Source organism: Megachile rotundata, chromosome 16, assembly GCF_050947335.1.
Source record: "Megachile rotundata isolate GNS110a chromosome 16, iyMegRotu1, whole genome shotgun sequence".
Taxonomy (NCBI): Eukaryota; Metazoa; Arthropoda; class Insecta; order Hymenoptera; family Megachilidae; genus Megachile; species Megachile rotundata.
In genome coordinates this window covers 10898530-10912244 of record NC_134998.1, presented here as the reverse complement: position 1 = coordinate 10912244, position 13715 = coordinate 10898530, and the positions used below count along the sequence as shown (strand labels likewise).

The 13715-nt window shown below is 38.8% G+C and overlaps 1 protein-coding gene across 3 annotated transcripts; it reads right to left on the bottom strand.

Moving 5' to 3' along the window:
• Positions 1-24: 24 nt before the first annotated feature.
• LOC100882410 (arylsulfatase B) lies at positions 25-10688 on the bottom strand. 3 transcript variants are annotated; one of them, XM_076541278.1, is made up of 9 exons: positions 10565-10688; positions 3597-3814; positions 3145-3375; positions 2605-2760; positions 2229-2493; positions 1724-1881; positions 1520-1655; positions 918-1342; positions 25-610 (listed from the first exon to the last, which is right to left on the bottom strand). In XM_076541278.1, the coding sequence occupies exons 2-9, from the start codon at positions 3801-3803 to the stop codon at positions 119-121; spliced, it is 2070 nt and encodes a 689-aa protein (XP_076397393.1). In that variant the 5' UTR covers positions 3804-3814; positions 10565-10688; the 3' UTR covers positions 25-118. The 3 variants fall into 3 exon arrangements, with proteins under 3 accessions (XP_076397393.1, XP_012145276.2, XP_003705279.3); XM_012289886.2 differs by lacking the exon at positions 10565-10688 and adding an exon at positions 5928-6034; XM_003705231.3 differs by lacking the exon at positions 10565-10688 and adding an exon at positions 3971-4125.
• Between the last annotated feature and the right edge of the window lie 3027 nt (positions 10689-13715).

The following is a 13715-nucleotide window of genomic DNA, read 5'->3' as shown; positions in this document are numbered from 1 at the left end:
CTTCAGTAAAGATTGCACAAGACAGAAATGCTACATTAAATTTTCTTCAATTTACAAATTAACATTTGCTTCATACACATTTCATTTGTTGAAATATCAAAATTCTTGCGCATCTTCGTCAATTTATGTCTTCACGTCTCAGTGAACCTTCGCGTTTCTCCATAATTCTGGACATGGAGAACGCATCTTCAGAGGTGCAAGCAACCGTCTCCTGTTCATTTCTGTACTCGAGGTTCTCCGAGGCCTTCGAGTTACATTTGCCACATTTCAAAGCGATCAGCGTCATAACACCGACGACGAAGAGGCCGCAGATGACGGACATGACAGCGATAGCGGGTGCAGAACGTTTGTGAGACTCATCGGTTCCGGTGAGACTCAGAGCCAGAGGATGGGGGTCGTCCCAAGTGGTCCATGTATTGTTCCAAAGTGCTGGGTTCGCTCTGGGATCGCCGTTCACGTTGCTGGGCGGTACGGTGGTCAACCTGTAATTCATTAGAACCCTTTCCATGATGGCTAGGATCAGGGGTCTTTTGTCGGCGAGGTTCACCATCTCGCATGGGTCTTTCTCTATGTTGAAGAGACAGGGTGCTGCTGTTGGGTCGCAAGGAATCTGAAAGAATGTTAGGTTAGGTTAATAGAAACTTGAGAGTCTTCAGGTTTGGCTAGGTTAGGTTATTTGCTTAGGTATAGAAACTTCAGAGTCTTCAGGTTTGACTGGGTTAGGTTATTTGCTTAAGTATAGAAACTTGAGAGCCTTCAGGTTTAGCTAGGTTAGGTTATTTGCTTAAGTACAGAAACTTGAGAGTCTTCAGGTTTGGCTAGGTTAGGTTACTTGATTAATAGAAACTTGAGAGTCTTCAGGTCTGGTTAGGTTACTTAGTTAATTACAGAAACTTGAGACTTCAATTTGTACTAACCCTGTTTTCTTCCTTGACGTTGCACTGCACCCTAGCATCACTCCTCAGCTGAAATATTTTCTCAGCTGACAGTATCTTCTCCTCGAAATCAATCTTCGAACTTGTGTTTTTCTTTTTCTTCAGTTCCTTTGCCTGTTTGGCAGTGAGGACGCCCGAAATGGCGACCCCGGCTTTGCTGTACAGCACTTTGTCAGGATCATATTTGGGCGGGATGCCCTCTGAAGGAGCCCCGGTTGCTCCCACCCATGCTCTACCGGTTTCTGTCTCACCGATCACGTACTTGAAGTCGCCTCGTCTTATAGATGCGTACTTGCTTATGTCGTCGATGTTGAGGACCACGTCTGATCTGGGGCTGATCTTGTCTGATCTCAATGCGGGCCAGAGATCGAATCCATCGATGTTGCCGAGCTGTTTGCTATCCACTCCTTTAAAATAGAGGTTATGCCACGTATTAATTATTACAAATCGATTTCAGCTCATAAAGGCACAAAAGTCTTTCTACAATCTACATAACTATTTTAACTTCATAAAGAGTATAAACATTTGTACCTCTCGTCGAGATAGTTTCCCTAATACGTCTGACAAGATGGCAGTCAAATTACCTGCTGCAGACAGGAGCGTAGGAAGCCAGTCGGCAATGAACATCATTTGGTTCGAGACTCTTTGTGACTCCTTGATCAGAGGACTCCAAATGGCGGCTACCCCTCTTGTTCCCCCTTCCCATGGACTGTCTTTTATCTACAAAATATGAGGGCTATTCAAGAACGATGCGTGAGATTGTTGCGAAGGATATGAGAAGGATTTACGCCTCGCAGAGGATAATTGCTGCCTTGGTTACTCAAGGAACCTTGGGTTGGTGCTCCGTTGTCGCTCATAAACAGCACTATGCTGTTCTCCAGCATTCCACGTTTCCTCAGGGCGTCCATCACCTCGCCGACACTTTGGTCCACTTTCGAGACGACGGCTGCAAAGGGTAAGCATCGATTTCAGGTATTTTTGTCTGATAGATCAACCGTCCATTGAAGAACTAGTTAATTCTGAACTAAATATTGTCTCAAACGTAACCAAGCGGACGCGGAGGAAGGAAAATGGCTGCCGCGTCACGTGACCGCAACATGGCGGACGGCTTGGTCCACCGCCTCGCACTTTTAAAGAACTTTTGAGGCGAATTAAAACGGAGAACGAAAATGCATTTATAACGATAATTCTAAGCGCGACGGAACAAGCGTAGATCATATATGATAATTCACATTGGCGCCGAAACATCCACGAACACAAACTACTAAGGTTACGTTTCTTGAAAAAATTTACCAGCTTGTATTCTCCTTTCGGGATCAAGAATGTACGAAAACCTTGCAATGTCCTCGTCAGAAGCTCGCAAAAGTCGGTTCGGATTTCCTTTATGTGGTGCTAAATGTGCTAAATACAGAAACATTGGATCGTCCTTGTCGTGTTCATTGATCAATCGCACTGCTTCCTCCGTGAAAAGATCCGTAGAGTATTTGCCTTGAGTGTCCCAAGCTGCTGTGAGATTTCGTCTCATGTCGAGACCCATAAACTCACCGAACTGTGGATCCTGAGAAAATAGCATATCATTCTTAACAGCAACTTATGTTGCATTTACCAAATACGTGTCACCCTGTGTATACAAGAAAATATACGGTGAATAGATTTCTGTAATATTTACTGGTTCTTGTGTAATGTGTGTGTAATAATCTTGAAGGCCATTCCAGTAACCAAAATGGGTGTCAAATCCACGGAACGTTGGAGTGTACTCCCTTCTAAAATATCCTAGGTGCCATTTTCCCACTGCGTGTGTTCTGTACCCTACCTCTCTTAAATACTGCAATTTGAAGAGGTCATATTTACTATTTGTTTGTGAAAATTACTGAAAATGGAATGAAAATGTGGGAGTTGTTATTCACAAAAATTTCCAAATATGCAATATATTGAGATTGACAAAAAGTGAAATCTTTCCTAAGAATTCTCGCATGCAGAAATTTTCACGTTCTCAAATTTTCAAAATGAAAAAGTTATACCAATTCTTTCAGAAAATTAAGCTTGCAAGTCTGTGAACTATCAACATAGCGGCAATATAGCGAGAGTCTATTCTGTAGAGACCCTTCTACACAACGAGTAGACATTGCGAAGAATGTAAATATAGTTCGAAACACGATGAATGTTAATGAATAAAAAATTGAAGGGGTTTGAAGATTGATGAACCGACCTCAGGAAGTAGTTTCTCGCTCAGCGGAAGTCCTCTGGGCTCACTAGGAAGAAGAACGCTGTGTTGCATGCCAAGATGAATCGGATTTTTTCCGGTCATTAGAGCAGTTCTACTTGGCGTGCATAATGCAGCAACGTAATGGCTGTTCAAGATGATTCCATTGTACGCAATGGCGTCGATGTTGGGCGTCGGAATTTGGTCGGATCCGTGGAAACTCACGTCGTTCCATCCCTATGTAATTTCCAAAAATATTTCATAGTTAATCTTTAAAAATCTATTTGCGAAATCAATCAGCACATGGAGCTCCACCATAACCACCCTTAAATTTTTAGTCTTTAAGATGACATCCAAAGGTCCATACATGTGGACCTTAGAGGACATTAGAGAAGTAGTTGTGTACAGGTATAAGAATAATGAATAACAATGAATTTTTTTAAACAAATCTATCTCACCAAATCGTCGGCAAGTATGATGATGATATGTGGCTTCTGTCTGCATCCATCCACATGTTTAGGATCCTTGCCGGGTTTCCCCAGCGATGGAAAGTTGATTTTCACTTTCGGCGACAGCAATGACGAGAAGAAAATAGCACCGACGTTCACCGTAAGCTCCGCGAGAAACAGCACGGTAAAAAAGGTCGTTATCCACGCGACATTCATTCCGAATCCAACTGAAATAAAAATAATTAACGCGTTGATGCACTTGCAAGTCGATGTCCGATTATTTACTGATCCGAACATCTGGCATAACATTCTATAGTCGTAGATGACGTATAAATGCTTTCGAATGCAAAAATATTTGTGAATCGATAAAAAAAGCTTCTTACGGAAGACCGGAAGAATGTACGCGAGTATTATTCGCGATAGGTTCTCCATTTTTTGCGTTTGCGTCGGACGAGCATGGCTTTCGTTCGGGCGAAACAGATTTGTGGATCGTCGAGACTGGTCGACGTCTCGAGAACTGACTGAAAACGCGGGACTACTTGGTTTATTACCACTTTGTATTTTCTGCACGAAGAGGAGTAAAGGGAGGATCTGGAGCATAACGATGGTCTTCGGGGGGAAGAAATAGAAAGAGTGTACGGCGAGAGTTTCGGGGGATAACGTCTGGTTACGTCGCGGGAGCATTATAATTAGGGATATCGTAAAGTATGTTCTTCAGGAAGTTAACGTCGTCGTAAATTTGGCTGCGTGTTCCTTTAAATTGTGGAGTGAGAACTGATAATTTATAGTATGAACATGGGTGATGGTACATAACTATATGCTAGATATAGTGATATTATGTACTATTAAATAAAATGAAGTAGTAAGATGGTAGTATAGTACCATGCTACTATTCAATATAATGATGAGATAGTAAGGTGGTAGTATAGTAACATATGCTACTATTAAATATACTATATGATACTACTATATATGCTACTATACTAGTAGCATAATATGTAGTATAATATAATAGTGACGTATAATATGTTTAATAGTAGCATTGACTACTATAGAATACATAGTATAATATAGTAGTAAATTACACATATTATGTATAGTTGTATATAGCAGTATAATGCACTACTAGTATATATACTACTATATTACACTATTAATATTCTGCTACTATATTCTGTTACTATACAACTATATAATACTAATAGTATAATAGTGTATATAGTAATGTGTATATCATACTACTATACTACTAATATTGCACTAGTATGCTACTATATTATACTAGTGGTATACTAGTACATATAGTAGCATTCCATTCTACATTGTACTACTATATTACTAATGTTACACTACTATATTGTGCTATTATACTAGTATATTATACTAGTAGTCTAATAGTACATATAGTAATAAGTATATCATACTACTATACTACTAATATTGCACTAGTATGCTACTATATTATACTAGTGGTATAGTAGTACATATAGTAGCATTCCATTCTACATTGTACTACTATACTACTAATGTTGCACTACTATATTGTGCTATTATACCACTATATTATACTAGTAGTATAATAGTACATATAGTAATATGTATATCATACTACTATACTATTAATATTGCATTATTATGCTACTATATTATACTAGAGGTATGGTAGTACATATAGTAGCATTCCATTCTACATTGTACTACTATATTACTAATGTCACACTACAATATTATACTAGTAGTATAATAGTACCTATAGTAATATGTATATCAGACTATTATACTACTAGTATTGCACTACTACATTGCACTATTATGCTACTATATTATACTAGTGGTACAATAGTACATATAGTAGCATACCATTCTACATTGTACTACTATATTGTGCTATTATACTACTATATTATAATAGTAGTCTAATAGTATATATAGTAGCATATCATTCTACATTGTACTACTATATTACTGATGTTGCACTGCTACATTGTGTTACTATACTACTATATTATATTAGTAGTATAATAGTATACATTATAGTAGCATATTATACTACATTGCACTACTATATTACTAATGTTGCACTACTATATTGTGCTACTATACTACTATATTATACTAGCAGTATAATAGTACATACTAGTACATCATACTACCATACCACCAATAAAACACTACTATAAAATGAACAAAAAATAGTAAAATAGTATACAGAACAACAAAATCATCCATAGTGAAATTAAACAGTGCAATAAAAATTACACTACTATGTACCATTAAATGAACTATCACTATAGTAGTATACTAATCATGCTACTATATAACAATACCAACTATACTCACTTATTTATGTAACTTTCAGATCATTTCAAACTTCAACGCCAACTTAGTTGCAATTAACCCTACCGCGATATGCATGTTGATCATTCGACGTTTGAGCACAAAGTAAACATTAAAAAAATAAAAACCAGCGAAATACTTATAGTTACATAATGAACGAACGTTCAAGTTTCTCCGCCAACGATCAAAAGTATATTCGCGGGGTATTTAGATCGTGCGAAGCAGCTATCGAGCATGCAACTTTTCTTTTTTTTTCTGAAAGAAAGAAAAAACATTCTGCGTTTATAGGCTTGCATGCACGTTTAATGCACCTTGGTTTCTTCCAGTTTATCGCTCTATTTGCAGCCGTCTCTCTACTTTGTACCAGATTTTATTAATTATATGCAACTTGAAACGTGCGTTTTATTGTTTCGAGCTTCGAAGTATGGCTGGTCGGGAATGTAAGGTTAGGTTAGGTTAGGTTTAGGATATTTGTGGTCACGTGAGAAACTTTGAGGTTAGGTTAGATTTAGGATATTTGTGATCACGTGAGAACTCTTGAGGTTAGGTTAGGTTAGGTTAGGTTTAGGATATTTGTGGTCACGTGAGAAACTTTGAGGTTAGGTTAAGTTAGGTTCAGGATATTTGTGGTCACGTGAGAAACTTTGAAGTTAGGTTAAGTTAGGTTCAGGATATTTGTGGTCACGTGAGAAGTCTTGAGGTTAGGTTAGGTTAGGTTTAGGATATTTGTGGTCACGTGAGCACTCTTGAGGTTAGGTTAGGCTCAAGAATATTTGGGGATAAAAAGGCATTGAAATAGGAAATAATTTCTTGGTCAAATGATTAGGTTTCAGATTAGGTTAGGTTCAAAAATATTTTTAAATAAATAGACATTGAAGCACAAAATAATCTCCTAGTCAAATGATCAGCATTTAGATTAGGCTAGGTTTAAGATTATCCATGAAAGGACCCTAAAGCACAAAATGGCCTCTCAGTCAAATAACGAGTCTTCAAATTAGGTTACGTTGAAGGATATTCAAAATTAATGAACATTAAAGAAAATGATCCTTCAAGTCAGATAATCAGCTTTAAAATTAAGTTAAGTACAAAAACATTCATAGTAAATAAGTACTAAAGTACAAAACGAACTCAGTCATTTTGATTTTGATCAAGATCAAGTGTTCCCATAAAATGTTAGGTTATGTTCCGTTTATTTCGCCATTTCCCAACTCTATTTTCAATCGAAAACTTAATTATACATCTCAGCCGGTGATTTTACCGTAGACCGACGAGGAAGCACCGCTACTTCCATGTTTTCTTCACATCTCAACGATTTCACGATCTCCCCGAATCCGCGGCATGTGTTTATTTACACAAATGGCGAGCAAGTTATCACGTGATAATAAACTGATCGGAGGTTAAGAAACTTTTGTATCTGTGTTCCGGTGTGTAGAAAACGGACATTACTCGAGCGTTTTTTGAACTCGAGGATCTTGATAACGATCCTTCGGGCGATTTACACAGCACATTAAACGCGAACAAACGTAGGAAAAAAAATCGCCCCGAATCGCGTTCGGGGATCGCGCGTCACGCGTGCTGCTGCTGGATAAAATCGCGATTAACGCACGTGAATCATTATAGATCGCAATGCAGTTAATGGCTTTCTTCGTTTGATCATTAACTAGCAGATCGTCCTTTGAGTCGCGTGAACATTTCCCCGTTGCTAACGGGCTCCGCATCAACGCGTCGTTAATTCTTATTAATAAGTTCGCAACCTACAGACTTTTCAACGTTGAAATTAGTTAAATGAAATTAGTTTCTCCTGGTGAATATTTGAACAATTTTTTGAATCGTTGATTATGTTATTTTTATTTAGAGATTAATGGATGTTGAAAGTAGTATATTTTCTTTAATTGATGTTTGGGGAATTAGGGAGTTGGGGGTTAGGGTGTTGAGGATTTAGAGAGCTGGGGATATAGGGAGTTGGGGATTTAGGTAGTTGAGGATTTAGGGAGTTCGAGAATTAGGGAGTCGGGGATTTAGGGAGTTGGAGAATTAGGGAGTTGGGGAATTAGGGAGTTGGGGATTTAGGGAGTTGGGAATTAGGGAGTCGGGGATTTAGGGAGTTGGGGATTTAGGGAGTTGGAGAATTAGGGAGTCTGGGATTTAGAGAGTTGGGGATTTGGAAATTTAGAGAGTTCTGGATTTAGAGAATCGGGGGTTTAGGAAATTGGGGAATTAGGGAGTCTGGGAATTAGAGAGTCTGGGATTTAGGGAGTTGGGAATTAGGGAGTTGGGGAATTAGGGAGTCGGGGATTTAGGGAGTTGGGGAATTAGGGAGTTGGGGATTTCGGGAGTTGGGGAATTAGGGAGTTGGGGAATTAGGGAGTTGGGGATTTAGGGAGTTGGAGAATTAGGGAGTCTGGGATTTAGGGAGTTGGGGATTTGGAAATTTAGAGAGTTCTGGATTTAGAGAATCGGGGATTTAGGAAATTGGGGAATTAGGGAGTCTGGGAATTAGGGAGTCTGGGATTTAGGGAGTTGGGAATTAGGGAGTTGGGGAATTAGGGAGTCGGGGATTTAGGGAGTTGGGGAATTAGGGAGTTGGAAACTTAGGGATTTGGGAATCAAGGGGTATGGTGATTTAGGGAGTTAGGAATCTAGGGATTTGGAAGTTTAGCGATTTGGAAGATGGCGATTTTGGGGAGTTAAACATTTGAGAATCTAGGGATTTGGAAGTTTAGATATCTGACACGTTAGGAACTTAGAAACTTGATAATTTGGAGACTTAGGAGGTTAGGAATTGAAGGATTTAGAGATTTGTTAGGTTAAAACTAGCGAAGTTCTTCTTAAGGCATTCAGCAATTAACTAATAGAAGAGCAGTTTCTCTCACCAAAAGTTCTAATAATATTCTTAATTATTAACTATTACAATTATTTATTTATAACTTGATCAATGTGAACAGTAACGAATTTCTTCTTAAGTCGTTCAATTGATCAATACAAAAGCAGTTTCTCGCAATAAAAATTTCTAATAACATTCTTAATTATTGCTGATTACAATTATTTGTACATACAACTTGATTAATATTAAAAATAACAAATTTCTCAAATCATTCAGCAATTGACCAATAGAAAAGAAGTTTCTCTCATAAAAATTTCTAATAACATTCTCGATAATTAATGACTATAATTATTTACTTATAAACAACGTTAAAACTAACGAATTTCATTCAGCAATTGATAAGCAGAAAAACAGTTTCTCTCATTAAGAATCTTAATAATTTTCTCGTCTATCAATGATTAAGGTTATTTATTTGCAACTTAATCGACGTCAAGGATAACGAATTTGTTGTTAGGGTAACAATAATGAATTACTGAAAAGTTTCACCGACTAGATATTCTGGCATTCTACTCGTTAATCGGTGATTACAGTTATTTATCAGCATGAAGTGAATATCGCGACGCCGTGTGCCATCCATTCAAATAGAAATCTAAAATCTCACCGTTACACCTAACGTGAATTGTGCTAATCATGCTGTACGATTACCTGATTTCTAATGTCAGTGTTTACCTGATAAAACTGTAGTCTAAGTGCGCTCACTACACTATGTGAAAATGGATACATTTGCATTGCTACGATATTCAGATTATTTAAATTGCTGTCGATAATAACATTAACAGGTGCGAAATATGAAAGTCAATTAATATTAACGTTGTTTAGCAAGTCCCTAAATGTCTGTATCACTGAATTATCAAACCTAACCTAACCTACCCTAACCTGACTAAGTTCGTATATTCTTAAAAAATTCTATATTCTATATATGCATAAATATTCCTAAATTCCTAAATCTTTATATACCTCAATTAGGAAATCCCTAAATCTCCATGCACCTAAATTAGCAAATTTCTAAATTCTCATATCTCTAAATTAGCAAATCCCTACATTCCTAAATTTCTAAATCCCCATGCTCTTAAATTAGCAAATCCCTAAATCCCAATTCCCTAATTCCCCAACTCTCTAATTCACCAACTCCCTAATTCCCCAACTCCCTAATTTCCCAATTCCCTAATTCCCCAACTCTCTAATTCACCAACTCCTTAAATTCTTAACTCCCTAATTCCCCAACTCCCTAAATCCCCAACTCCTTAAATTCTCAACTTCCTAAATTCTCAACTCCCTAAATCCCCGACTCCCTAATTCCCCAACTCCCTAAATTCCCAACTCTCTAATTCACCAACTCCTTAAATTCTCAACTCCCTAACCCCCAACTCACTAAATCCCCGACTCCCTAATTCCCCAACTCTCTAAATCCCCGACTCCCTAAATCCAGAACTCTCTAAATTTCCAAATCCCCAAATTCCTAACCCCCTAAATCCCCAAACCTCTCAAATCTCTAAATCCCTAAATTCCCAAAACCTAAAGTACCATTCACATCGACACCTATATATCCACAATTCCCAAATATCCCTAGAAACCCCCAACGCGCACCTAACAAATCTACCACAAAATCACAAAACCCCCCAAAAATCCGTACCGCATAAAATATATAACATAAATGTTATATAATAAATGTAAATTGAAACATCAACAAAAATGAACATAAAAATTTCACCGCCATTAAAATTTCTATCCTAAAATTTTGGGTGTTCGATCTTACCTTAGGACACAATGTAATGCACTTTCTTGCCCACCAGCCTGAAAGAGACTGAATTTGTTTAATCCACTGTTAAGCAATGCACAACCTCGAGAATAGTTTTTGCATTTCAGCCATGATCGATCAGGAGTGGAAAGAAAATGATCGAACCCAAGGTGGAATAACTAAGTAACCAGAGAAAACTAACAATAAATAGCTGAGTTCTTGAGAAATCTTCGTTCCTTCTTTTTTTATTTCCGTCTGGTCGAATATGCTAATTTCTCGGGGAAAATAAGAAATGACGTGCTGTTTTTCTTCAAGCTGTTTTTATTGCGTTTCTTCTTCTCTCTTTTAGGCTGGTAATTGTCTTCGCAGTTGGTGTCTTGTGCTAACGAGACTGTACTTGAATATATCTATGCTAATTATTGTTTTATCAACAAATTGTTTTACTATCTTGTTTCATTGTTTGATAAGTTTGTTAACATTGTGATATTTTTAGTATTTTATTATTTGGATACTTTGTTAGGCTACTGTTTTGTTACTCTTTTTATTATTTCACTGTTTTATTTCTTTTTCGTTCTTATATTTCACTACTTCACATTTTCTATCATTTCAATATTTCACCATGTCTTATTATAATAACAGTTTTTGTATTTCTTAATTTTGTTAGTTTACTGAGGTATGAAATGTTTTGGGATGCAGGAATTTCGGGACGTAGAAATTTCAGGACGTTGGAATTTCGGAGCACAGGAATTTCGGGACGTAGAAATTTCACGACGTTGGAATTTCGGGGCACAAGAATTTCGGGACGTAGAAATTTCAGGACGTTGGAATTTCGGGGCACAGGAATTTCGGGACATAGAAATTTCAGGACGTTGGAATTTCGGGACGTTGGAATTTCGGGTCGTTGAAATTCCTACGTGCTGCAATTCCAACGTCCCGAAATTCCTACGTTCTGAAATACCCATGGTCCGAAATTCCAACGTCCTGAAAGTCCTACGCGCCGAAATTCCTGCGTCCCGAAATTCCAGCGTCCTGAAAGTCCTACGTGCCGAAGTTCCTGCGTCCCGAAATACCAACGTCCTGAAATTCCAACGTCCTGAAATTTCTACGCGCCGAAATTCCTACACCCTGCAATTTCAACGTCCCGAAATTCCTACGTGCTGCAATTCCAACGTCCCGAACTTTCGGGTCTAGGGAACTCTGCAACCACGTAACTCATAACTCTATGGAAATTTTATTCTATTTCAGGACTTGAGGACTGTCGTTGCTATTTACTTAGACCTTCCTCTATTTATAGATCCAGCGATTAGCGTATCTAGGAACTTAGAAATCCTTCAAAATACCTATCCACAAACGTATAAACAATTGATTATCAGATAAATATTGTTGATGAAAAAAGAATCGTCAGAAAGTGTTGGATTGCAGTCGCAAAGAAGAAGTTATGATTCGATCACAAAGTAGAGTATTAAAAGATCCAACCAGTGAGCAGATACCCTAACGGGAATCGTACTTAATAGTCGATCACTAACGGCGTTGTTAAAATAATCGTGGCGTGAATAACAACGTGGTCAAGGTACAGATATCGGGCGGGTAACATTGAAATGCTCCATTTCGTGCGGGTTTATGGGCTTTGTTCGAGGCTGGATCGAGGTTTCGTAACTTGTTGTCAGCTGCAATTCAATTCGCATTTTGTACTTTTCTCGTCTATGGAATCCGGGAAGTGAAAGGTATTACGAAATCTAAACTATCGCCAAATATGCTTGTTACAGTGTTGCACATGGAAGGACTATTACAAATATTGCGTAATCGTTGTACTTATCGATTCGTGCGTAGAGATCGTTCTTTAAATTGTCATATACCAAGATTACGACCTTGGCTTCTAGTTGTTGATAATGCATTCTGCATAATTCCTATTATGCATAACGATCGATAATGAATGCCATCATTCTCTTCCGCGTGGTTCTATTTCTGATTCAAGTCGGCCATGTTAGCTGAATTGCGAGACAAAATGGTGACGTTGCAACGCTGAAATGGTAAGACATTACTTTTCTACGTCCCGAAATTCCTACGTCCTGAAATTCCTACGTCCCGAAATTCCTACGTCCCGAAATTCCCACGTCCCGAAATTCCCACGTCCCGAAATTCCTATGCGCCGAAGTTCCTACGTCCCGAAATTTCCACGTCCCGGAATTTCCACGTCCTGAACTTCCTACGTTCCGAAATTCCTACGTCCCGAACTTCCTACTCACCGAAATTCCCATGTCCCGGAATTCCCGCGTCCCGAAATTCCTGTGCACCGAAATTCCCACGTCCCGAAATTCCTACGCGCCGAAGTTCCTACGTCCTGAAATTCGCACGTCCCGAACTTCCCACGTCCCGAAACTCCCACGTCCCGGAATTCCCACGTCCCGAAACTCCCACGTCCCAAAATTCCCACGTCCCAAAATTCCCACGTCCCAAAATTCCCACGTCCCAAAATTCCCACGTCCCAAAATTCCCACGTCCCAAAATTCCCACGTCCCGAAATTCCCATGTCCCGAACTTCCTACGTTCCGAAATTCCCACGTCCCGAACTTCCGACTCACCGAAATTCCCACATCCCGGAATTCCCGCGTCCCGAAATTCCTGTGCACCGAAATTCCCACGTCCCGAAATTCCTACGCGCCGAAGTTCCTACGTCCTGAAATTCGCACGTCCCGAACTTCCCACGTCCCGAAACTCCCACGTCCCAAAATTCCCACGTCCCAAAATTCCCACGTCCTGAAATTCCCACGTCCCGAAATTCCCACGTCCCGAAATTCCCACGTCCCGAAATTCCCACGTCCCGAAATTCCTAAGTTCCGGTATGTCTACACCTCGAAATCTCTACACCCTGCAATCCTTAAATCTTGAAACCCCAATATGCCCCGCTCACAGTTACAAAAGCGTCCCTATCACATACTACATCACTCTACTTCGCATAATTTGCACCAAAACGAATTGCGTAATTCTTACATCAATTTTCAACATAACATCGCTTCATTTAAACTGTCAGTTCCAGGCAAGTGACTATCGAAATATTTGAAAAGATCGTCGGATCCAAACGTGTAAAGCTTGAGAGTCCACTCTGTTTTCATCCCCCTCAGGTAAGTGTTTCGCTGTCAATAAATCCTGTCATATTTTGTTGACGGAA